Source organism: Pseudorca crassidens, chromosome 11, assembly GCF_039906515.1.
Source record: "Pseudorca crassidens isolate mPseCra1 chromosome 11, mPseCra1.hap1, whole genome shotgun sequence".
Lineage (NCBI taxonomy): Eukaryota > Metazoa > Chordata > Mammalia > Artiodactyla > Delphinidae > Pseudorca > Pseudorca crassidens.
The window spans coordinates 95,866,855-95,892,186 of record NC_090306.1 but is presented as its reverse complement, the minus strand read 5'-3'; the positions used below and the strand labels follow the sequence as shown (position 1 = coordinate 95,892,186).

The following is a 25,332-nucleotide window of genomic DNA, read 5'->3' as shown; positions in this document are numbered from 1 at the left end:
CAAGAAAGTAGTCAACATGCAGGGGTGGGGGAGGAGGGAGGCAAAACTAGGTAACTATTGAAACCAGGGGGTATAATGTGAAGGAGTTGTTTCATTTTGTGGATTGGTGTCATCAGCTTCCTGAAATATTAGCTGGGAGTCCAGCGAAGGCCATATGGTATTCACTGTGCTGTTCTTAGACTTTTTCTGTTGGTTTGTAACTTTTAGAGGTCTGGAGGAAACAACCCCAACAAGCTCTTCCCATCTTTCTGAAGCAGAGTCACAAGCAGAGAAATACACTGGGCCATGCTTTGCGATCACATAATAGCTGCAACCGCTTCCACACCCAAAGCCCAGAAGAGTGAGAGGATGAGAGGGATGCACCTGGAGGGTGTTGGGACAGCCAATAAACTCTCTTACGCCTTAGCCAGGTTGAGCCAAGTCCGTCACAACCAGAAGTCTCCACAAGAGCACATTTGCTCCCACTTCCTGATGCAGCCAGGCTCAGTCAAGTACTCCCTCTTCCCCAGAAGAATCATAGTGAAGAGAATTTTCCAGGCCTCGAAGTCCTCCCCTCAGCCAGCTCACAGATGGCCACCTGCTCTGCAGAAGGCACTGAGGATGCTCGAGGCCAGCAGGGCACACGTTCACAGCAGCAGCCCATGTGTGAAGGATGCCTGAAATGGAGGGGGGTGCGCAGCACCTCACCTGAGCCTCCTGGAGGGTGAGGACCGGTCTCGCACCTGTCTCCACAGAGAGGGGCCGCAGCCTCCCGGAGTCAGCCCACACAAGTTCAGATCCTGCCTCAGGTGGTCACACTTTCCAGGGGTGTGCCGTCGTGTTTAACTTAACATCACCTTTAAGATGCTCATTCCCCAAGGAGTAGAGTGGGATGAGTAATGCAAGCTTGCTGGATTTTCTGAAGGACTGAGGCAGATTGGTATATAACGACTCAGTGAGGCACAAAGTGCTATTGTGCTAAGGTACCACTGCACACAGAGAATACTCTGCAACTGGGGTAAATCATTTCATGAAGCGGGTGGGCCAGTTCCGGGGAGAGCAGGCTCAGGCAAGGGCTCCTCCCCCCGCCCCACCCTGGACACAGACTTCAACCCACAGACACTCCCACTCGCACTTTATTAAGTACGGGAGGACTGGTTACAACAGGGGTGGAGGTGGCAGGGAAGGCCCAGCCCCCATCCCCACCATCACGGGCACGCAATAATAAATAAATAGCTGGGGGTGGGCGCGGGGGAGAGGTGGCACAGCAAACACTGACAGCACGGGGGGCGGGCCACAAAAGCCCCCCTCCCAAGCTGTGACCACCGTCAACACTGGTCTGGTACCGTGATCAGGGAGGGTGGGGCTCTCAGCTACAGAAGCCCCCAGAGCCACCAAGTGGCCCCCTTTGTGGAGGAGGGGTGTCTTCAGCACTTGGACCCGTATTTATGAACAGAAATCTGGACCCCTGGCTGGTCCAGTCAGACCCAGATTGTCCAGAGGCCAGTCTCTCAGACTTCTGGATTGTTCTATTCAGGATCCAAGAGACTAATGGGTCATTATTACCTAGGGTCCTGATTGGTCTACCAAGGACCTAGGACAAGAAAGGGTCATTGTCACTTAGGCTCCCAACTGGTCCACTCAAGACCCAACAGCAACGAGTCACTATCACTTAGCCTTCTGATCGGTCCATTCAGGGCTCAGGACAATAATGATTCATGGCTACCTAGACCTCTGATCGGTCAATAGGAACCCAGGGCCAGGACCCAGGAGCAGGCAGAGCCCTAGAGGCCCCAGGGAGGAGGTAGGGGATTAAGTGCTCAGGGTTGGGGGAAGTCCTCACAAGGCAGCAGGGCCCAGATTTAAACAAGCGGAGGTCACAGGTCAGGATATAAGGCCACCTGGCTGGGTCAGGCCAGGGTAAACCAGTGGCAGGGAGGAGGCAGCTTCTGGGACAGGAGAGTGCCCAGCCACTGCTGGAAGGGGGTCCGAGGGCCCTGACATCTTCCCTGGGTTCCAGCCCCACCAGGGTAGAAACTGGGGCCAGGGAGCTGGTAGCCCTTAATGCAGCTCTTGGCCCATCACCTCCATCTACAGGAACAGGGTGAGCAAGGGTTGCAGCCACAGTTGCTGGTCAGGTGGGCTCAGTCCTCCAACCCCTCCATCATGTCCGCGATGCTCTCCACATAGTAATGGGGCACGAGGTCGTGCTGGCCGGCTGCCAGGTAGGTCTGGGCCTCCTCCAGACGGGAGACGCCTGTGAGCGTGAGCACGGTGGTCATGCCACAGCGGTGGCCGAAGAGGATGTCGGTCTCCAGGCGGTCGCCCACCATGAGTATGCGGCTGGGGTCCACGCTGAAGTGCTCTGTGATGCACTCAAACATGTAGGGGCTGGGCTTGCCCACCACCAGGGCCTGGCGGCCTGAGGCTGTCTCTACGGCAGCAGCCAGGCTCCCGGTGCCTGCAGGGACATGGAGACTCGGTTAATGCGGGTGGCAGCGGGGAAAGCATCCAGGCCCGGAAACTGGAATTCCCATCGAGGCAGCTTGGCATGGGGGTCAAATTAGGCACTGAAATGAGTTAAAAGGCCACCTGCTTCCAAGTCTTAGTGTAGGGGTTAAGGGCACAGACTCTGCAACCAGATGCCTGCATTCACACCCCATCTCCACCTTTCTTGGGCAGGCTACTTAACCTCCCTGGGCCTCAGTTTTCCCATCTCTTGTATGGGGATATCAATGGCAGTATCTCACGTGGGTATTGTAAGGCCTGACTGAGCCACTGCATTAACCGGGCCTGGCTCAGTCAGCCCTGCGTGCCGTTCACAAGTTTACCCAGGCGGCCACACGCCTTTGGGCAAGCCAACCTCTCTGAGTTTCCCTAGACTCACTGGAAAGGGGGATCCAAGTAATGCCTACCTTCAAAGAGGTGCTGTGAGCACCACAGGGGCAAATGCTTTGGAAACAGAAAAGCCCTTAACAAACAGCAGTTGTGGTCATTGCTACAAGAATGTGTGCTCCTGGCATCAGAAACTGGCACAGCCCTTTTGGAACACAGCAGGGCACAGAAATGTTCGCACCTCTGACCCAGTCAGCCTCCACTGGGAAAGTGATCACAAGGCGAGAATTCAAACTGGAGACAAACAGCTACATGGTTGAAGATGTCCGTGGCCTCAGTAACTATAATAAGCAAAACTGTGGAACACACCCAAGTGTTTAACAATAGGAGGACTGTCTAGAAAAGGCTAATTCCCAGCCCAGTACCATCCTGTCCCACACAATGAGTCCACTGTGCCCGTCTCAGGGGTACATCTTTGTGCCAGAATGTTCTACCTTCACACTAATGATGAGCACATTCTAAAGTGCCAGGGGCTGTGTGGGAGCTCATGAACGCCCATTTTACAGATGAGAAAGCTGATGTTCAGTGTCGTTAAGTAACTTGTCCAGGGTTGCACAGCTTAATAAGTGGCAGATAAAGGATATGCATTCAGGTAGGTCTGACCCAGACACATGCAGGGCCAGCCTGTACGGGCTTGGGAGTGCTGAATGTTTCATTTTCAGGAATTCTGAAATGAGTTGGTGGTTAAACAAAGCCACTATTAAAAGTCAACTTATATAAACTTAACAATCAAGTGAAATATGTTTAAAACAAAGCTAATAAATTCTCAAAACTCATCACTTCCTAATTATTTTACCATTATCTATGCTCTTGAGGTTACTTGCATCCTAATGATGGAAATATTACAGAATGGCGTGTACATATCTTCCCAACCCCATGATAAGTGACTTCACGTTGGTAGGCTGAAATCAGCCACAGTGGGGGGAGTACTTACACCACAGAAATTGGCAAAAGGCATAAATCAAGACTCTTCCAGTTCCTAGACATCAGTACTCCACTGGTCTGACCCCAAATGCTCTGGGCCTCCTGTCTCCCTTCTCATAGGGGATGACACTCAACTTGATTAAGCCCAAGACACAGAAGGTGCACAAACAGGAAGAATCCTCAGCCCTGTGGCCCCCAGATGAGGAGGAACTTCCTTAGGATCAAGGCAGAGCTGGCCCAGAGCAACCCTGTTGGGAAGGTCTCCCTGACCTCTGACCTAGAACTCGCCTGCTTGTTTTCCTGAGAACTGGGTAGGGAAGAAAAGCCATTTGCCCTGTTAGTTAGAAATTCCTTCCAGGATGGGAAGGGCTCAACTGCGTCACCCCAAAGTGATTTTCTCAGCTCAAGAATGGTAGCTCTTTGGACTTCTCTGGTGGTGCAGTGGTTGAGAGTCCGCCTGCCGATGCAGGGGACACGGGTTCATGCCCCGGTCCGGGAAGATCCCACATGCTGTGGAGCGGCTGGGCCCGTGAGCCATGGCCGCTGAGGCCCACGTGCTGCCAAAGAAAAAAAAAAAAAAAAGAATGGTAGCTCTGGGGACTTCCCTGGTGGTCCAGTGGGTAAGACTCCGTGCTCCCAATACAGGGGGCCTGGGTTCGATCCCTAGTCGGGAAACTAGATCCTGCATGCATGCCGCAACTAAAGATCTTGCATGCCACAACTAAGACCTGGCACAGCCAAAATAAATAAATAAATGAATAATAAATATTAAAAAAAAAAAGAATGGTAGCTCTGTTAGCATATTCCTTTCCTTTTTAAAATAAATTTACTTATTTATTTTTGGCTGTGTTGGGTCTTTGTTGCTGCACGGGGCCTTTCTCTAGTTGCAGTGAGCAGGGGCTACTCTTCGTTGCTGTGTGCAGGCCTCTTGTTGCGGTGGCTTCTCCTGTTGCAGAGCATGGGCTCCAGGCGCGTGGGCCTCAGCAGTTGTGGCACCCGGGCTCCACAGTGCAGGCTCAGCAGTTGTGGTGCACGGGCTTAGTTGCTCCGCAGCATGTGGGATCTTCCCGCACCAGGGCTTGAACCCGTGTCCCCTGCATTGGCAGGCAGATTCTTAACCACTGAGCCACCAGGGAAGTCCCAGCATCTTCCTTTCCTACCAGGTCGGAGCCGATCCCTCTTGGCCCCCCATGTCCCACCTCACTCACTCAGCCAATATTACTGAGGCCCAACTATATGCCAGGCACTGTGTGAGGCACTGGGAATAGAGCAGTGAATGAAGCTAAGATCCGTACCCTGGGTGAGCGAGCATCCAAGCAGGGGAGTCTATGAACGTAACTGTGTCCTCAGACCACTACATCCCACTCTTCTCAACAACCTGTCATCCAAGGCTGGCGTATGTTTTGCTGGTGATGTATTCCTAAGACAACAGGCATTTCTATTTGCCATCTCAAGTGGCTGCCACATGGTAGATAGGTAAACACACAATTTAGGAGACCCATAGGGACTGGGGAGGGGGAACTGGGGTGAGATTAGCATTATTTCAGATTTTATGCATATTGGGGCCTTTATTAGTGTTTTTATTCCACTTTCAAAGCTGCATGATTCAGTTGTGCCCAAACAGGACACCAGCGCTGTATTTGTTAAGCTCTGTCTCCCCCTCTTGGCTGTGGGAATGACCAGCAGAGCTGGCGGGCAAAGCCAGATGGGTGGTGAGACCCAAGGGGCACGCGTGGGCAGGGCCTGGTCTCTCCCCAGCTCCTCCACACCATCCTTCCTGAGCCCCTGGGGGAGCTTCTGAACCCAAAACCTTAACCTGAGCTTTGAGGCCCCCAAAGAAACTCACTTTTCATAGCATGGCCTAGGGTAGGCAGGAGCTAGTGCAGCTGGGAGCCCTGACCAGCGCCCTCACCTTGGATTTATGGGGAAACTGAGACTGAAGTGGTCATGCAGCAAAGCTAAGACGGGCCTAGAACTATAAGATTCTCAGCCTGGAACTGGTTCTGCCATGGCTCAAGCCCTGTTCCATTCCCTAGTGCCCTGTCCTGCAAGATGCCTCCTCCAGGAAGCTTTCTCAGATCTCCTCAGCTCTAGGACCTCCCTGCCACCCATCTTAATACTGTGTCTACTCCTCAATCGATCCCACCCTGCCCTCCTAGGGTCTGGTATCAATCGAGTCAGCGGCCAGCAGGGAGTGAGTCATGGAGATCTCACCCTGCCCTCAGCTTACTGACTGGTTGTCCACACACACACTCACTACTGTCAGTTAGCCTCTGCTACCACCTGCTCTTGTCTAACTTGAACCCTCCACGATGTAGGAGGCTCACTTGCTCCTGCTTTCTCTGCAGATCTGAATTCCCAAATGACAGCAGTGAAGAGTGCCTTGGATGGAGGGGGTGGGGTTTAGAGGCTGGGGGTAAGGTGGCCTCAAGAGCCAAGTTCAGATCCTCTTGCTCTTTCTTGGGTGGCTCACTTCCCTTCTCTTAGCCTCAGTTTAACTGGGAAATGGGACAATAACTTCCATCTCCAGAGTAATTCTGAAACTAAATAAGACACCAAGGTGCTTCATAAAGCTCTGTAATAGGAGAGGTCTTGGATACAATTTACATCATCTGAGCACCTACTGTGTAGCAGGCACTCATCCTGATCACTCTCTCCTCAGCGAAACTGTCATGGTTACTATTCCCATTTTACACCCAGGGCAGAGATGCTCAAAGGTTATGTAACTTAACAAGATTACAGAGCCCTGGAGCTGGAACTGGAACTCAGGTCAAACTCCATCCACTTTCTGTGCTCCCCGCACACCTGCCTTCAACCTGCCGCTAGAAACTCCTGTTCCAAACCTCCAACGGTGGCGGGGGGAATCCTTCCAGGCTTTGTCCCCAATTCTCCGACCTCACCCCGATGGCGGGTGGGGAAAATGACAGGAGCCCTTGAGGCTGGTTCAGAAAGGCTAGGATTGGGAGTCGGGGCCCTGGATTCCGCCTGCAACTCCTTGAGCCACAATGGGCCTCAGTTTCCTCATCTGTCAAACCGGGACCCCACTGCTGCCCCTCACAGGGTGACGGTTGCAAGAATTACCACATGTGGACATGAAAGCATCCTGGGCTCTTGCTGGGTGGGGACCGCCCTCACATCCCTCCTGTTCCCCACCTGGCACCTGGATACGCCCCTTCCCCACCCCACTCGCAGGAGTGGAGGCATAAGCGCCCTAGCTCAGTTTCCCCGCCAGCCCCGCGCTCACCGGGAGTCCGGCTGCCGTCGCTGAGCGGGTGCCACGGGTCGCGGTCGGTGGCCACCAGCAGGCAGTCGGGGTCGCGCAAGTGCGCGCAGGCCTCGCTCAGCTTAGCGAAGGAGAAGTGCTCGTCGTAGCCCACCAGCACGGCGCGCACGCGCGGGGCCGAGCCCGGGTCCTCGTCGGGGTCCCCCGCCAGGCGCAGCCCCGCGGCGCGCAGCTCGGCCCGCAGCCCCTCGCCGCCCAACACGAACACCGCGCCCTGCGCGTCCGGCGGCCCGAGCTGGCGCTGGCGCAGGAAGCGCGCAGCGCACAGCGCGGAGCTGAAGAGCTGCTCGGCGCGCAGACCCCCGAAGCCGAGGCGCGCGAAGCGGAGGGCCAGCTCGGGCCGCGCGCGCCGGCTGTTGTTGCTCACGAACAGCGTCGCCTTGCCAGCCCGCGCCAGCCGCTCCAGCAGCTCCGGGGCGCCCGGCACGGCGCGCTCGCCGTTCCACAGCACCCCGTCGCAATCGAAAAGGACCCCCTGCGCCCGGCCCAGCACGTCGCGCAGGGTCGCGCCGCGCAGCCGTTCGCAGCGCGCCATGCAGCCGGCTGGCTGCCCGCACGCTCGCGCCGCGCCGCTCTGTTTCCGCGGGCACGGCGCGCTCGTCCGCAGCTGGCTGGTTTCTGGCACCTGCCAATCGGCGCGCCGCAAGGGCCAGGGGGCGGGGTCACGGCCTGGCCCGCGGCCAATGGGGGCTAGAGTCTCGGGGAGGAGCTGGGCTGCGAGCTAAGGGAACCTGGAGAAAAGGGCGGAATCGCGGCCGCCACCGAGGGAAAGGGACCAACGACGGCCTAGCTTGGTCCTTCGTCACTCCCCTTAGTTCCGCTGGGCCAGTAGTCGCTGAGCTTCAGTCCTAACTAGCTTCTTGCAGGGATGGGAGGCTGAGAGACTGACGCTCCTTTTGACCAATAAGGAGTTACAAGTAGAAAATATGGCCCGCTCCGCGTTCCCCAGCCAATCAGAAGCTTAAGACGGCTGGTTGCTAGGAGGAAAACAGATGCTAAAGGAGATGTTATCTTTGGGTCAAATCTCATTGCTCTCTGAACCGTGATCACACCAGTTACGAGCGAAGTCTTGAGAAGAGTGTGGGTGTGTTGAGGAGAGAGGCACACGGTGTCCTCTCGGACGCTGGAGCCCTTGGTCTAGACCAGTGGTTCTCCAATCTGGCTGTGCGGTGGAGTCCCCAGGGGAACGAATTTTTTTTTTTTTGAGATATAATTTACATACAGTAAGATGTGTAGATCTTAAATGTACAGTTCCATGACTTAAAAAATATATATTTATTTATTTAATTTATTTATTTTTGGCTGCTTTGGGTCTTCGTTGCTGTGCGTGGGCTTTCTCTAGTTGCGGCAAGTGGGGGCTACTCTTCCTTGCGGGCACGGGCTTCTCATTGAGGTGGCTTCTCTTTGTTGGGGAGCACGGGTTCTAGGCGCGCAGGCTTCAGTAGCTGTGGCACACGGGCTCAGTAGTTGTGGCTTGCGGGATCTAGAGTGCAGGCTCAGTAGTTGTGGCGCACAGGCTCAGTTGCTCCGCAGCATGTGGGATCTTCCCGGACCAGGGCTCAAACCCGTGTCCCCCGTGTTGACAGGTGGATTCTTAACCACTGCGCCACCAGGGAAGTCCAGTTCCATGACTTTTGAGAAACGTTTTTTAAAAATACCAATGTGTTGCAGGATCCCAGAAATTCTAGTTTAATTGTTTTGGGTGAGACCTGGCATTTCAAAATTTCTTTGCTTTTTTAATTACCCAGGGATTCTACTGTGAGGCCAGAGTGGAGAGGCACTGGGCTAGAGGCAGTCTGTCACCCGAGGACCCTGGAGCGGGAAGGAGACAGAGCAGCAGTAGCCAGTTGCCCAGGGCAGTGATGGGACCCAGCTGCCTAGGTCCCCACTTGGGGAGGAATGTGTCACAATTCTGAGGTGGTCTGCCAACCTCTGAGAAGGTTCTGAAGACGTGTCTGACCCCCAGGAGCAACTGGAGCTTCAAAGACCTGGGAAAAACCACACCCTGTCACTCAGGCTCTGAGGCTGATATTTTCTGTGCCTCAGTGCCCTGGGCATTTGCTCCTGGCCTTTGCATAGGTGGTCTCCTTTGCTTGGAATGTTCTTCCTTCTTCCCTTTTTTAGCTGGCCAGCTCCTGAAAGACTCCCCCTCAATATCACCTCCTCCAGGAAGCCTTCTTGGCCTTCACCCCCCACACACACACACCAGTCTGGGTTAATTGGCTTGCCCCTAAGTGTGCTAACGTGGGTTCCCAGTGCCATGACACTTGATTCTTTTTCTTTTTTTTGGCCTTGCCACACGGCTTACGGGATCTCAGTTCTCCAACCAGGGACTGAACCTGCGCGCTCGGCAGTGAAAGCGTGGAGTCCTAACCACTGGACCATCAGGGAACCCCCATGACACTTGATTGTAATTGTCAGTTCTCCTGCCCGTCCGTTCCCAGGAGCTCCTAGGGCATAGGGCTGAGCTGGGACCTAGCCCAGAGTCTGGCACAGAGCAGCCTCAGGGAATATTTGAGGACAGATCCATCCCTGCTCCACAGGGGAGCCTTCCCTGCCTTCTCTGGGAACAGAGAACACCACAGGTTGGGGGAAACAGCAAGCAGTCATCACTTATAGGGCACTTCTGTGTGCAAGGGCGGTACCTTGGTCTTTACAAGTGTGTCTCTTTTAATCCTCAAACCAACATTTCTGTGGTGGAAGTTGTTAAATGTTTTCACAGATGAAGGAGACTCCAAGAAGTTAAATAAATTGCTCAGGATGTGAGGGACTGATCCAGGCTCTGGAATCAGGCAGACCTGGGCCAGGTCCATGCCTCACTTGCCACGTGACCTTGGTCATTTTCTGAGCTTCAGTCTCCTCACCTGTAAGAGGTAATGGGATCTACTTCCCTGGAAGAGGATTAAATGGAAATCATGCATAGAAAAGCACGATAGGTAGCACAGAGTAAGTGCTAAAAATGTTGGCTGTTATTATTTCAGACAGGGAAAAAGAAAGGAGGCAAAGAATAGGTAATTTTTTCCCCTTTATCAAAGTGGCTTCTTTATTTCAAGAACAGAAAATAAAACTATCATTTGGGCAGCTGCTCCAGTTTTGTCCAAAATAATTTATTTACCAGCCTTACAAAAAAATATGTTGGCAAGAGAAAAATAAAAGTCCTGTAGGAGCAGGCAAGCGTCTCCTTCCTTCCGGCGGCTCCCCTGGGACCCTGCCAGAGAGTGGGGAGTTGGCTGAGGGGCGCCCCCAAGCCCAGGGTGGAGCCAAGAGTAAGAGGTCTGGAAGTGGAGGACTGTCCTGAGTCCTCCTTGCCGTGGGGGCCGACCCAGCGGACACCGAGGCACTTGTAGGCAAAGGCTGGAGGCCCTCACCCCCTTGGGAGGGGTGAGGGCTGTGTCCTGGGAGGACAAGGTGGGGAGGAGGGGATGCTGAGGGCTGTCGGGGAGAAGCCGCCAGCTCAGTCGGTCTCTGAGGCGAGGCTCCTGGGCCGGGGCTGAGGGGGGATAACCGGGGGAGTGGGGGCCCTGCCTGCAGCCTCAGGGGCCCCTCCCTCCTCTGCGGCCGCCCCCAGGTCCACATCGGCAGGTGTGCTCAGAGAGACTGGGACGAGGGAGGCTGGCCCGGGGGAGGCCGGGCTGGGGGAGGCTGGTGGGGGCCGGCTCTGGCGCCGGGCAGGCTGGGGGGCAGTGGGGGGCAACGGGGGTGGCACCGTGGGGGCCCGGAGGCTGCTGCCAACCAGACGGCGGGGCAGAGCCCGGGGGGTCGCAGGGCTGCCAGAGCCAGGGGGCGGGGGTGGGGCTGGAGGGGAGCCGCGGGTGCTGGAGACCTGGGGGGGCGGCATGGTGGGTCTGGCCGGCGCTGGGCGCTTGGCTGTGGAGGAAGGAGAGGGGCGGTTAGGCGTTCACACTGCCTGCGGCAAATCCCCAAGCTCGATGCCACCCTGGGATCTTCGAATCTGCTGTATCTGCCGTTCGCTCTGCCGGGAACAGTTTCCACGCTGGCTGCTCACCATTCGGGCCTCGGTCCACGTCTGTCCTCAGCTAGAGGGCCCCTCCCCCGCCCTGCCCCAGTTACTGGCATATTATCCGGTCGTATTTTCTTCACGGGACTTCTTGCCCTCTGAAATGATCTCGTCAGTTTTAATTTTGCTCGATTATTGCTTGTCTCCCTGACTAGAATGTAAACTGAGTGAGGCCAGCTGACGTCCAGCTGGCTAGCGCCGTGTACGTGTTCAGTACAGAGCTGCTGAATGAAGAACTGCTGCCTGTTCCACCTGCCACCTGGGTCCTCCTCACTTCCTCTCAGAAGCCCACCAGAACTGCCCCACCCCAGCGCTCAGATGCCCCTGCACAGTCCAACCTCACAAGGCAGCCGAGGGGCTAGGTGGGGCAGGACATCTGGCCCCTGGTCCTAGCTCTGTCTCCACCCACTGGAGGGCCTGGGCAAATCACTTGCCCCCGGGAGCCTCAGTTTCTTCATCGGTGAGATAAGATGACAGCCTTGACCTCCCAGGGCTGACGTGAGGACCAGCGCAGGTGATGCTGTGACCGTCCTTTGACTTGTGCTCCAGTGAGCAAACATCCTGCTTGCACCCCATCCAGGAAAGGTGGCTAGAAGCCCCCTCCTGTAAGAAGATCCCTGTGCGACCTGCCAGCTCCTGCTGGTCCAGAGGCTCCTGACGCTGTTCCATCTGCTCCCATCCAGGTGGAAAACTCTAGAGCCTCCTGGGCTGGGTGTCCCAAGTGTCCTAGTTACCCTGGCAGACTCTGCACCTGAACCCTCGGCCTCCTCACCTGCCTGGCTTTAGGCCACCTGAACAGGTGAACGCACCAAAGGGGCTCAGAAGGAGGCTACCAAACCACCACCACCACCACCACCACCCTCCTTCGCTGTCTTTTGAAGACCCCATCCTCCCTCTTCACTCTGTGATCCCTGGTCTTCTTGAGGGACTGAACTCCACCGCTCCCAACACTCAATCGCTGACCTTTATCGAGCATTTACTGTGTGCTGGGTATGGGCCAGGCAGCACCATTTAATTCTCCAAACAGCCCTACAAGGCAGGTGCAGTTATTGTCCCATTACACAGAGGAGGAAGCTGAGGCACAGACAGGTGAAGTCACCTGCCCAAGGTCACAGAGCTGGAATCTGAACCCAGAGTGTCCAGCAGCAAACCTGGGCCCTTAGCCACCTGGATTCCTGGTCTCCCCTGGCTGTCTGAAAACATGGGACAGTCTGGGATTGCCCGGCCCCTTTCCCTGCCCACCCTCTGCCCCCCTTCTCCTCCCACAGCCAACTCACTCCTCCGAGCCATGTCCTCTGTTGGGGTCGCTGCCTCCAGGGAGCTCCTACTGACCTTGGGGGAGGCTGGTCTGGGGGGTGCCTCAGACTCTGCCCTGCGAGGGAAGGAGAGGGTCAGGGTCAGCCTTGGCCATCACCCAGAGGACTCCTGGAATCCTGGGGAGATTTCCAGCCAACAGGCTGAGTTTGGGTCCTCCCAGGAGTTGTTCTCCACCACTTTGTGGCTGGGCCTGGGATCTGATAAGATGCTTCTGGCATGGGCCAGAGTTTGTATCCACTGAGCCCTGGCTGCTGTGTGACACTGCGACAGTGTCTGAGGTCCCTCATGTGACCAAGATGTGGGGTAGAAAGCAGGGCCTCCCCTGTATCTCAGCTCTCAGCCTCCATGTGACCTTTACGGGATGTTCTGGCCACTAGAAGCCAGAGAACGGACGAGAAGCAGGGGAGGAGGCCAGGGCTCATTCCTGGCTCTGCTCCGTTGGCTACTCCTTGGGGAGGCCTTTCCTGAGCCCCCCTTGCCTGACTCCTGTTCCCTACTCGACCCCCCGACCCTGCTCTACTGTCCTTCGTAGCACACATCACTGCCTGACGTTATACTGTGCCTTTATCAGTGTTCTGGTTGATTCTGTCTCCCCACTCCCTGGAATGCGAGCTCTAAGGGCAGCATTTGTCTGTCTTGCTCATCTGAGGAAATTCATGGTTTGGGCCCCAGCAGTCTGTGATAACTGATCAATACCCGCTGGGTACGGAGGCAACGTGGCACCGTGTTAAACCTCCCGATTTAAAGGATCAAAGAGAAGACTGGAAGGTACAGAATTTACACATTCCAAAATGATCAGTTCCCTAGTTCCCTAAATCTCCAGGGTCTGAAACAGCGCCTGGCACACAATAGGTGCTCAGTAAAGAAGCATATAACACAGAAGGGAACACATCAGAGGTTGAGAAGAATATGCCTCTGAGGTCTCTATCCTACCCACTCCAAACTGGGAAACCTGGTATTTGGGATGAAAATATAATAATTATATTTCCTAAAATGCTACTGGACACCCTGAGAGATGGTGTCTCAGGCTAGGCATCTCAAGGCCAGGACAGGGGCCATTCATACCCATCAGTCCTTACCTTTCCTTGAGAGCCACTGAGGCTGGGGCAGGGGCCGGAGCCGGAGCTGGTACAGGGGCCGGGGTGGGTGTGGCAATCGATGGAAGCTCCTCGGAAGCCGGCCTGTCGCTGACCTTGTCCTGGGGTGCAGGCGCTGAGAACAGGCCTGACACGTTGAAGTTGATATCTGCAGACAGAAGGGAGCAGATCTGAACTTACAGAGTTTCCGCAGGCCTCCCCTCCTCAGCCGGTGTTGGGACCACTTTCCCTTTCTCCGGATGTTGTCTGGACCATGTTTCGCCTTCCCACTCCCAGGTGGGCCTCACAAGAATCCCACGAAGCAGGCATCATCATCCCCATTTTACAGATGAGAAACGGAGGCTCAGAGTGGAGGAGCCATTTCCTCCAGGCCTCGTGGTGAGTTTGCAGGGTTGCCAGGGACTGAAGCTGAGTCTGGAGGGCACCAAGCTGGGCAGATGAAGGCACAAAAAGGGACACGTTCACAAAGGCGGGAGCTTTACCTCCAGGGAAGAGGGTGTCTGCATTCTGTATCAGAGCCTCGACCATGCCCACCACCTGGATGGATGAGACGGAGGCTGCGTCCAGCTGGGCCAGGTCCCTGGGACGAAAAGAAAGTGAAAGTGAGTCATCATTTAGCAAAGTCTAGTGACCCCAACTCTCTGGCCCTGTGCTGGGCACTGGGGACACAAGGACCAGGTGAATAACAACCCCTCACATACCACAGCTCTTTACAGTTTACAAAACAGTTCTCCGTTTATTAACTCATCTAACTCCCAAAGCAAACATCCTCAATGTCTGTCTAGTTTCTCTCCCATTTACAGATGAGGAAATGAAGGTCCAGAGTGACTTCCTAAGGCCCATCTCTGGAAGGTGGGGGGCGGGGGGGCGCGCTAGAATCAGATCTCTGGGCGCCCAGCTCCCCGTAACAGGCCACCAAGCACCCCATTACTGCCTTTACCCAGAATGCCTATCTCCAAAGCCCCATGGGATCCATGATCCCTTTGGCTGCTCGTCACAGCAGCTTTGACAATTGCAGCTGCTCAACCTACTCCAAGGATGGGGAAACGGAGGCCCAGGGGAAAAGTAAGCAGCAGATGTGGGGGGGGGGAGGGGACTGCCGCCTTCCCCCCAACCTGTGGCCACTCACCCTTCTTTCTCAGGGGGCCACAGCAGGTTGGGCCCCAGGACAATGGCGATGTTGCTGGGTGTCATCTTGTTCACCTCCTGCGCCTCGGCCAGCAGTGCCAGGAACTTCATCAGGTACCTGGGGCGTGGGAGGGGCACTTGGACCAGGGGCAGGGCATCTTGGGCCATGAACACCCATGGAGGCCCCCCAGGACCTGAGACTTCTCCAGCCTGGGATTGCCAAAGAGTGGCAGACACCGCACAGGACATTGAGGAACATTTTTACTAGTTACATTAGCTGACCTACTGAACACCACCTACGTGTCAGGCACTAAGTTGAGAACCTCCAGCCACCCTAGAGTAGGGACTGTTATGCTCCAGGTCTTCCACATGAGGGTGCTGAGAGTTAACTCTGTGCTGAGAGGCACAGAGAGTTAAATGGCTAGCCTAGGACCACATAGTGGCAGAGGTGGGATTTAAAGCCGGGTGGTGTGGCTTCAAGGTTCAAGGTATGTGTTCAGTTCGATGTCTAGCATAAAGAAAATACAGTTAATACATCAAAGTGGTATTTTCAGAAATATTGCTTAGGACAAGGATACCAGCCCACGGCCCTGAAGTGGCAGCTGGGCCTTGGCTGGGGGAGGCCTGGGTGTGGGCTGGGGGCTCACCTGAGGTTGCTGAGGTTCTCACGGGGCAGGCGGCTGCACACCTCCTGGAGGGCCTCCAGCCGGGCTCCTGGCTCCTTCAGGCTGTGGACGGGGGAGAGACCTGGTGAGCCTGCCCTGGGTGGCCCCTCTGTAGCCTCGTCCTCCCCAGCACCTGCCCCCCGCCATCCTCACCTGGCTGCCCTCATCCAGTCATCATAGAGGTCAAAGGTCATCAGGGGCTCCGGCAGCTCCCGCAGGTAGGACTTGAGGGCACCTGGAGTGGTGGCGGGGGCTCAGATGCAGCCCTCCAAGCCCCCAACTTTACCCCCAGGCCTCAGCTCTCTCCATGTTAGGAACCTTTAGCTCTTGTTCACACTAACGTGTCTAGGTCTGATCATTTCTTTGGGCCACGGGCCCTTCTGAGAAAATGATGAAGCCTAGTGATGTTGTCCGCAGAAAAACATACACACGTTTCGGGGGGCTCACCATGGACCTCAACATTAAGGACTCCTGTGTCTCCTCAGATGTCTATCAGGCCTTAAGCCAACTATCACGGGATCATTTCAGGCAGCTTCAGGGAAGGGATTTGGGGGGAAGGCTCTCCACCCAGGGCTCCTCAGAGCAGCTACCTGCCACAGCGTGGGGGTCAGAGCAGAACTCCTGCAGGCTGCAGGGGTCCGCGGCCATTGTCTGCTTGAGGCGCTTCAGCACCGAGGCCCCGGCGGCCAGACGGAAGAGGCCCTGAGGTGCGAGAGGGGGAAGGTGGGGATCACAGAGGGGTGGGCGGGGCAGGACACCCCGGTTGGGAGGCCCTGGCCCACTCATGGCCTGGAGTAGGCCTCGGGGGCCCACTGGGCTGGTGGGCAGAGTGAACACCACCGTATTCGTGGTTCCTCTCGACTCTTAAGGTCTAAGATTCTGAGCAAAAGGGGAAGTCTAGGGGCTTCCCTGGTGGCGCAGTGGTTGGGAGTCCGCCTGCCGATGCAGGGGACGTGAGTTCGTGCCCCGGTCCGGAAAGATCCCACATGCCGCGGAGCGGCTGGGCCCGTGAGCCATGGCCGCTGAGCCTGCGCGTCCGGAGCCTGCGCTCCGCAACGGGAGAGGCCACAACAGTGAGAGGCCCGCGTACCACAAAAAAAAACCAAAACAAAACCGGGAAGTCTGGGAGGAGCTCAGAAAAGTCGTGGGGAGACAGGAGTCTGGTTAGGAGTGAAAGGGAGATAGGAGGCCCAGCAGGACTGTCCTGAAGCCTAGGTCTGCCTTTGGGTGTGGTCCACCTCCTAAGGGTCTGTCCTTAGGAAAGCAGCCGATACACTAGCACGACCGAGGTGCAAAGGACGGATGAGGGCAGCGTGTGGCTGTGACTCACGTGGAGTCTCCGGCTTCACCGCCACTTTCTCACCTGCTGGGCACGTGTACCCACTGGCCTCTGCCTCCCCCTTGCAAAATGGAGCCAATGAGGGCTCCCACCAAGGGTTATTGGGATAATCCAATGGAACAAGGAGCGCAAAGGGCTGATGGCACAGTGCCCGGCCCACGTGAGCATCGTTAAGTGGGAGGTGGTATCACTTCAGCAGCAGGAGGCCACGCCTTCTCCCGGCACCTGTACGCTAATGGTGGTGAGATTACAGGTCCCAGCGACGGGCAGCATGTGGGAGGTGTGGGACCGAGTGAGGGCCCTGGTGTTCCTTCCCCACCCACTCCAGTGAGCCCCACCTCTTCCTTCATGCCCTCAGAAAGCAGCATCATGACGCAGGCCTCGATGGGCAGGGCGATGTCCCGGCCCAGCTCTCGCAGGTGGGTTCCCAGAGGCACCCCATACACCCTGGAGAAGGGGGCGGCCATCATCGAGGGGGAGGGGTCTGCAGGGACGAGACAGATCAGCGGCCCAGGGTCCTCCCACCTCTGAGCATCGAGGTCAGGGCAGACAGGGGCATCCCCAGACATTCTCAAGGGGCTACCACCTCCCTCCTGACCACCCATGCCACACATCCTGAAATTATCCAACACATCTCTCGAATCCGCCCACCTCCACTGCCCCCACCCCAGTCCGGGACACAGTCACCTCCCTCCTGCCTCCTAACAGGGTTCCAGTCCTGCCCCTTCATTCCATCCTCCACGCAGCCGCAGCCGGAGCAATCTCTTCATCGCAAATCTAATTGAGCGCTCCCCTGCTCAGAACGCATCTCTGGCTCCCTGCTGCCTTTCGTGATGGAGTGCAAGCTTCTTAACGTGCCCCAAGCAGGGTGGGGGTCAGGGGTGGGGGTCGGGGCCTGCCTGTGTCCCCACCTGTTTGGCTGTGGTTCTCCCTCAGCTCAGCCAGGGCCGTGTCCAGCGAGCTCAGAGACTTGCGATGGTAATCGGCCTGAATCTCCATGAGCTATGGGGACAAGAGGGCACCCCCGGGGGGAAGTGAGGGAAGCTGAGCCTCCCCCAGGGGCCACAAACGCAGACCCCTCCCTCCCACCATCTCGCAGGGGGTCTCAGTGGCCCCGGAGCTCCGGGTGGCAGGAGCCTGGTCTTGGACTCACGTGGATAAAGTGGTTGGCATAGCTGTCCTCCTTGGTGGCAAAGTGGTACAGATCGGCTAAGTACTCGTCCTTGGGGACAGAGAGGGGAGGGCTTATACCAGCGAGGCTGGGGCCCAGCGGGGAAGCTTGGAGGGGACAGCAACTTGCCCAAGCTGTACGGGGAGGGTCACAACCAGCTCTCCTCTCTCTGCTTACGGTTTGCTCCTGGGGCCAGCCCGCAGGGACCCCTTTGAACTCTTGGGGGGCTTTTACAGCTTCTAGTCCTCTTCTCTGTGTCCCTATATCCTCAGCACAGTGCCTTGTGTTACTCACCCCTCATTTGTTCACCCATCCTTCATTCATACATTCACTCACTTAGCAAATGCACTGAGACTCCGGTGAACAGGCGTCTCTCCCGCCCACGTGTTATGCGTATGGTACAGACAGAAGTGGCTACAAGGTGATGGCTAAGTACACAGACCTTGGAGCCTGACAGCCTGGGTTCAAATCCCGGCTCTGCTGCTTCCTAGCTATGTGGCCTGGGGCAAGTCACGTCACCTCTCTGAGCCTCAGTTTTGCCATCTGAGAAATGGGGACAGCACCCACCCGTGCCACCACCACACATGCAGGAAGCCCAAGTGCCCCTCACCTTGCACTGCTCCACCTTCCTCTTCAGCTCCTCCTCCTCCTCCTTCAGCATCTCCACCTTGTTGGCTGTGGTGGTGTAACTGCCCGGGCCGCCACCCAGGCCCTGGCCACTGCCTGAGTTCTTAGCTGCCTGACTGAGCCTGGGGAGGATCCCAAGGTGGGGTGGTTACGTCCCCATCGCATGTCCAGAGCCAAGGGCCCCTCCACAGGCCTGACCACATAGGGTTCCGGAATTTATAGATGCAAATCCCAGAGCTGAACTGGCCTTGGGTCTCTGCCCACCCTGGGCAGAGTGCTCTGGCGCACCCCCTGGTGGTGGGCTTGGTGATCATGGCCACGCACCTCCAGAGTGGAGGGTGGGGCCCCTCCCGCCATCCAGGGATCTTGGAGGATTGTTTATGGCTATCCCGGGCTTTTGGGTACCCCAGCTGGCACAAGCACATGCACATACGCGCACAGAGGCACCCTCACATGCACTGTCCCCATATGTCTTCTTAAGGACCAGGCGTGTGCACAAGGACACACACTGTACTCAGTGGGCCCTGCAGCGTCCTCCTGGTGGGGGAAGGGCCTCGAAGCTCTGTGGCCACATCTGTAGGCTGAAGTAGGCGTGAACCTCACCTAGAGGCTGTGGCTCCCACCTGCTCTTGAGTGTGTTCCAGTCAGACACCAGCTTCTGCAGGCTCTTCTTGTGCTTGAGGATGGCTGGCAGCTCCTCCTGGGGGCGGGCACAGGAAGGGTTCAGCGGGCTGCGGAGGTGGGAGCTGGAGGCTGGGGAAGCTGGGGGCAGAGGGAGGGGGCAGGGTCACCTCACTCAGCCTGTTGAGCGGCTGCAGGACGTCCCGCTCCAGGGTCATCTCAAACTCAGCCAGGATGCGAGCAAGCTGGTTCTGAATGGCACAGCTCATCTCCAAGGCCTTCCTGTGGACACAGCACCCAGTGGGCCTGGGCTCCCACAGCCCCTCACCCCCCTCTGGAGAGACTGGGCAGGGTCACCTCCTCCCTCCCCATCACCCCCTATCTCTTCTGTCTCTCCTTCGTCTTCACTGAGCCCAACGCCCTTGCGGGCCTGGCCACCCTCACTGACCTGGACACTGTTCCCAGCCCAGACACTCTTCCCAGCCTGGTCATCCTTCCACCGTGGATGCCCTCCCTGACTGGGACCCTCTCCTGACCCAGATCCCTCCTTGGCATCTCCAGGTGAGGGCCAAGGTCCCTGTCCGTGCTCACCCCATGCTGGAATCGGGGTCCAGCTCCTTGAAGCTCTCGGCCATCGTGGTGGACAGAGCCATGAGGGGAAGCTTCTTCTGCAGGGAAGGGCAGGGTCGGCTGTGAGCGTGAGCGCGTGCGCTCGCCCACTGGGTTGCTTCCACGCCCCTGCCTGAGCACATGGTGAGTCTCCTAGGGGCAGAATCCCCAGCAAGGCCCTGGGCGTGGACAGGGGAAGCGGGAACCCAGGAGGGCCACGGACACAGGTGACAGTAGAAGCAGGAAGATGACAAGGCACGGTGGAGGTGACAGCTCCCCGTAACCATGTACAGAGCCCCCACCCATCTGAGGCCCCCCTGCCCCCTCCCAGAAGCCACACGATTGGGCAGGAAGGAGTCATGGACCAAGTCCCATCACTGAATGGAAAACTAAAAACAGAGGGCATGGAGCTTGTCCCAGTTCACAGTTAGAGGGAGGGCGAAGGAGCCAGGAACACAACCTCAGAGTGGGCCCTCTCCCCTGCCGCAGGGCATCTGTGGCTGACCTAGCCCCTGCGGAGCTCAAAACCCTCCACGGTTCCCTATTGCTCTGGCCACACGGAACTGTTGCCCAGTTACAAGTTTGCCCCCCACATTCCTACCTAGCGTTGTACAGAGCACCAGCTTAGGTCAGGGAGACCAGAATTCGAATCTCAGTTTTGCCACTTACTAGCTGTGTGACCTTGAGTGGGTCACTTTACCTCTCTGTCTCTGTTTCCTTCTCGGTACACAGTGCTAATAAGGGCAGCCTCCTCCTAAGGTTGTTTTCACATTAAGTGAGGCAATGCATGGAGATATCCTAGTAACAGACTAGCAGTAATCAGTCCATAAATACTGGCTACTGGTTAACACCAGTGAGTAACACTCAAAATCCAGCTCAAATGGCACTTCTTTCAGGAAGCCCTCACAGACTGCCCAGTTGTGAGCACCTGCTCTGGGTGCTGATTGGACAGAGAGGTTCAGGTGCTGTCAGAAGCCTGGCTGTGGCTCAGAAGATTGGTGCAGGCGGGCGGCGTCAAGAAGGGGATGGGGAAGAAATAGGACCTCATGAGTGGGGTGCCGGAGGAGCCTTGGGACAGAGCAGTCTCCACCCCCTTGGTGCCAGAGACTCAGACTAGTGGGGAGACCCCAGCCCCGACCCCGCTGCCCCACTGGACAGAGGTGTCCTGCCCAGGCCCCTCCTCCCTGGGACCCCCACTCACCACCCGCTTGTCCATGTCCGCCCCGCTCTGGCCCTGCAGACAGGCCTGCAGCCGTTTGTGGACATTGTGGGCTGCTCGCTTGGCCGGCTCCAGTCGCTGCTCCACCTGGGAGGGGGTCCAGGGGTTATGGATCGTGGGGGGCTGTTGTCCCCCATGCCCCACTGTCCTGTTCTCCCCCAGAGCAGGAACTGCCTTTCTCTTCCCTCCTCCTGGGGACCCCATTGCCAACAGCATTGGAATGACTCAACTCGGGCCCCCACCTGGCATCCCTGCCTGGCCCTCTGCTGACAGCCTGCATGGGCCTGCCCTGCCACCCGCTGCCGGCCCAGGCACATACCTGCTGCAGGTCCTCCCCCAGGAACTCGGCAGTCTCCGGGGTGCTGCAGGGGGAGACAGCTTCTGCTGAGCTGGCCCAGGTTAGGAAACCCCCGCCTCCTCCTGCCCCCCCACTGCAAACAGGGCACCTGAAACCCAGATGCTTCCAGTGCCCCTCCCAGTCAGGCCGCCCTGGGTGGCCCGCCTGCCTCATCCCCGTCGGAACACATTCCATGGGGGCGGGAATAGGATACCGGGCTTTTTCCTCCTCCACCCAGGGCTGTGTCCCCAGAGAGGGCGGACGAAACCGAAGCGGGGACTGGGGGCGCCTCTCTCTTCTGCTGACCTGGGGAAAGGAGGCCCGGGCTGCCCCAAGAACAGGAAGTGTGCGAGCTCAGACTCCTGGGCTGTTGGTTACAAAGGGCTCTGGACTGTGGTGGTGGGCAGGTCCTGGGCCCCTGCCCGGGGACACGTGGGGACAGGCTCCGAGCAAGTCGGCCTGACTGCCCACGCTCATATAGGCATCTGTGCCAGTGTGTGACTACAGCAGGTCTGTGGACACCCAATCCGCTCCCCTGAGCCCAGAGAATGAGAAACTCCCAGCGCAGGGGGAAGAGGAGAGAAGACAGGCCCTGGGAGCTCCCCAAATTTCCACCCTCCACACCACCAGCTCAGGGACTGTGGTGGGAATGTGGAGATGTTTCCACCTGAGGCTGAGAAAAGCAGAAGCAAGACAGAGAAGCAAGGACGCCTCTGGGCTGGAGGACGGTGGGAAGAGGCGCAGGGCAGGGCAGGGGCGGCCCCTCCTCCCATCACTACCAGGACCCTATCTCTGCTGCTCCCCCAAGGTCTGGGGCCCTGACCATCCCTCCCCCGCAGGCAACCAGAGATGGTTAACAGTCCCCCCTTGTACAGAGGGGACAAGTGAGGCCAGGGAGGACCGTCCACTCAGGGGCTCATGGAGACAGAGAAGACCCAGCATCCTTGATCCTCCACCCACCCTCCAGTCAGGGGTAGGGGTGCCCCTTCCCCCAAAGGCCAGCGCCTGCCCCTCCTGCTCTGGCTAGGAGAGGGGATGGCATTCAGAGGGGAGGAAAAGAGGTGGCCAGTCAGAAGGTGGCTGTCCAGCTGTCCTCAGTCTCCCCCCGACCTCCCACCTCCTCTAGGGTCCTGCCGGGTGAGAATGGGACTGGAAGGGAAGGGGTTGACACTCACCGTCCCAAGCTGCCCGTGTGGGCCAGCTGCCGCATGCGATGCAGCTGCCTCTTCATCATCTTGGGGGCGGGCTGGGGGCTGCGGGGTCACGGTGGGGGTCGAGGGCCCGGCAGCCCCCGGCCCAGCCTGCCTCTGCCCGCGGCGCCTCTCTCGCCCCGGGTGGGTGGGCGGCGCTCTCCGCTTCCTGGGCCAGCCGCGCTCTCGCTGCAGCTCACTCTCTCCTCCCCCGCTGGCGACTCCGCCCCCGGCCCCCAGGTCACTCCTCTCTCCAAGTTTGTTTTCTCGCTCTTTCGCGTCTTCCGGGCCCCCCAAGGGCGCCCCCCCTACGGTCCCGGCGAGTGTGGGTCCGCCGGCCGCCTGGAGATCCACAGGTTGTGCGCGCGGCCCCTCCTCCCCGCTCCTCCCCGCCCAGCCCCGGTGGCGGGAAGCAGGTAAGCCCGTTCCTGCCACCGCGCCTGCCCGGCTTCCTGGGTTCCTGCCCCACCCTCCGGCCTGCAAGCCCTGGGTATAAATAACCTTGGCACCCTCTTAAAGGGAAAACAGCGTTCCATGTTTAGGAGGCAGCGGCCAAGGACAGGCCCATCTAGGCCTCCCAAAGGATGCTGTCCTAGACTCCCTTCCGGAAGGACCTCCTGGCCACCTTGAGCTAAAGGTCAACCCCTGCTCCTCTGCTGGAAGATGGGCTGGAGGCTTTGGCTTCCTGGGGCCACGCTGCTGCAGCGTGCCCTTGGACAAGTCCCTGGAACTCTGGACTCACTGTCTCTAATGGCCTGCGGGTCAGCTGTCCTGACGCTGCCCACCTGGAAGAGTGGATAAGACACTCCTGCCTGCTCCTCCAGTGCTCCCATCGCCCTTTTCACGGGGGTCCCCCCCCCCCTCCAGCCACAGCGAAACCTCCCAGAGCAGTTCCCTGACACCCTGCCGTCTTCCAGCCCCAGCCACGAGTTTCCGCTGTCTGTGAAATCCCTTACCCGGCAGACTTCCTCAGTCCCTGCACTAACTTCTTGTGAGGCAAGGGCGCGGGTACTGCTCTGACCTCCCCAAACTCGGTACTGTAGTAATTTCTTCGGCTCTCCGCCCAGAACACACTGGGACATACAGCAGATGCTCTATAACTGCCAGTTAATACAAGATGAGAGCCTTTGGCAAGCAGTAGGCTCTTCTTAGTCTGAACCCCTGCACCCCTTGGGCATCAGGAGCTCCGGGGGGGGGGAGAGGGAGGGGCCTGGGGTAGGGTCCTAGCACACCTACTGCACTTTGCCTTGTTGGAGTTTCAGTTCAATTTGAGGGTTACTTGAGCACCTACTGTGTGTGGGTGGGCAGACTGGGCACTTCTGAGGGCAGGACCTCCACCTCAGACATCTCAGTGTGCCCCGGGCCCAACATGGGCCTGGCACACAGTGGGCATGTGCTGGCCACCCCTCCAACTCTCCAAAGGGAGAGCCAGGCAGACCCTGGTGGGATGGGGAGGGGCTGCAAAGGGAACCCGAGTGTGGAATCCTGGCCGGAAGTTGGGAGGCTCCTGGATCAAAGGCTCAGGGCAGGATGAGGGGATTGATCCCAGGCTAGGTTTCCTTGCCCACTTCCCCTTCTCCCAGCTGGAAGGCCCCTGGAGGGGGGATTCTAGGGTGGGCAGGGCTTGAGGAATGCCTCGATGGAGGGAGACATTAGAGTCCAGTATAGACTTGGCTTCTGTTTTTTATTTTTTTTTGGCTGTGTTGGGTCTTCGATGCTGCGCGTGGGCTTTCTCTAGGTGCGGTGAGCGGGGGCTACTCTTCATTGCGGTGCGTGGGCTTCTCATTGCGGTGGCTTCTCTTGTTGCGGAGCGCGGGCTCTAGGCTCACGGGCTCAGTAGTTGCAGCGCGCGGGCCTAGTTGCTCCACAGCATGTGGGATCTTCCTGGACCAGGGATCGAACCTGTGTCCCCTGCGTTGACAGGCGGATTCTTAACCACTGCGCCACCAGGGAAGTCCCGACTTGGCATCTTAAAATGTGGCGCTGCGCTTTGCAATGTTTGGGTTCTAGTCCTGGCCTCTCCACCTCCCTCACTGGACAGATCCCAGAACTTGGTGGTGACTCAGTTTCCCCTGTCTCCGTAATGCGCACAACCTACTGTGTGCAGAATTAGGGAACTGAAGACTCCCAAGGCAGCAACTTGACACCAGGTGCCACTGTCCTGCCGTTTGGGAAATCTCCAGGCTACATGGCGTCCCCATCCTGCTCCAGCCCTGCCTCTGGCCCAGACCACACTGGTCTGGGCTCGTCCACTTCCCCAGCTGTTCTAAAGGTCCTTGAGGGCAAGGCCTGGCTTCTACCCCTGTCCCTCCTAGTCTTGCCCGGGCCTGAGCCCCCAGCTGCAGCCTGGGCAGGGGTCAACCTATGTGGGCTGTAGCGGCAGCTGCTGTGGAAACAACTGAGCCGTATAATCAGGCCACGTGAGCTCTGGGCCTCCCATCTGGGCTCCAGACTCCCCTCCAGCCAGACCCAAGAGCCTTTGCAGGAAGGGCACCTGGCTCCTCCATGTCCAGCCTGGATGGGGCTGCTGGGTAAGGGGTATGTTTTAGGGTATATTTAGGCTCGAGCACACTCAGATGTTGAATCGTGAAAAGGTTGGAAGCCCTGAAGTTTGGGTCATTGGCTGTTCTTTCGAAGGATGTTGTCATCAGAGACTTCTGGACTCAGAGGTTTCAATCAGTGGATATTGAGATCATAGTTTTAGAACTGCAGATGCGGAAGGGGACCTCAGAGGTCACCAGCCAACCCCTTCTCTAATGACTTGCTGCGTCTCCTCCTGAGGAGGGCCTGGGCCTTGTCTGGCTTAGGCTGAAATCAGGGGCCTAGCAATATGCCATAGTCACAGGAGCTCAATAAACACAGCCGACTTGAATGGCAAGCGAAGACATCGCATCGATGGACGTTTATTTCCAA

At 57.6% G+C, this 25,332-nt stretch overlaps 1 protein-coding gene across 6 annotated transcripts; it reads right to left on the bottom strand.

Moving 5' to 3' along the window:
• Positions 1-1,097: 1,097 nt before the first annotated feature.
• Positions 1,098-22,838, bottom strand: PDXP (pyridoxal phosphatase). 6 transcript variants are annotated; one of them, XM_067698005.1, is made up of 18 exons: positions 22,405-22,819; positions 21,212-21,254; positions 20,875-20,979; positions 19,656-19,732; positions 19,235-19,346; positions 19,067-19,143; positions 18,427-18,565; positions 17,799-17,867; positions 17,557-17,647; positions 16,984-17,129; positions 15,897-16,008; positions 15,460-15,541; positions 15,289-15,369; positions 14,643-14,759; positions 13,996-14,093; positions 13,496-13,661; positions 12,377-12,471; positions 1,098-2,440 (listed from the first exon to the last, which is right to left on the bottom strand). In XM_067698005.1, exons 1-18 carry the CDS (start codon positions 22,461-22,463, stop codon positions 2,124-2,126), a joined length of 1,986 nt encoding a protein of 661 aa, XP_067554106.1. In that variant the 5' UTR covers positions 22,464-22,819; the 3' UTR covers positions 1,098-2,123. The 6 variants fall into 6 exon arrangements, with proteins under 6 accessions (XP_067554106.1, XP_067554104.1, XP_067554105.1 ...); XM_067698004.1 differs by lacking the exon at positions 1,098-2,440 and adding an exon at positions 10,090-10,289 and having other exon boundaries at positions 12,366-12,471; positions 22,405-22,835; XM_067698006.1 differs by lacking the exon at positions 1,098-2,440 and adding an exon at positions 10,168-10,289 and having other exon boundaries at positions 22,405-22,833.
• Positions 22,839-25,332: the final 2,494 nt, after the last annotated feature.

Coding starts and splice junctions, on each gene's coding strand:
- PDXP (XM_067698000.1), bottom strand. CDS start 22,463: ATGATGAAGAGGCAGCTGCATCGCATGCGGCAGCTGGCCCACACGGGC. Junction 21,255..22,404: donor CACACGGGCAGCTTGGGACG/GTGAGTGTCAAC, acceptor CTCCCCCTGCAG/CACCCCGGAGACTGCCGAGT. Junction 16,009..16,983: donor CTGAGGGCATGAAGGAAGAG/GTGGGGCTCACT, acceptor CTCGCACCTCAG/GGCCTCTTCCGTCTGGCCGC.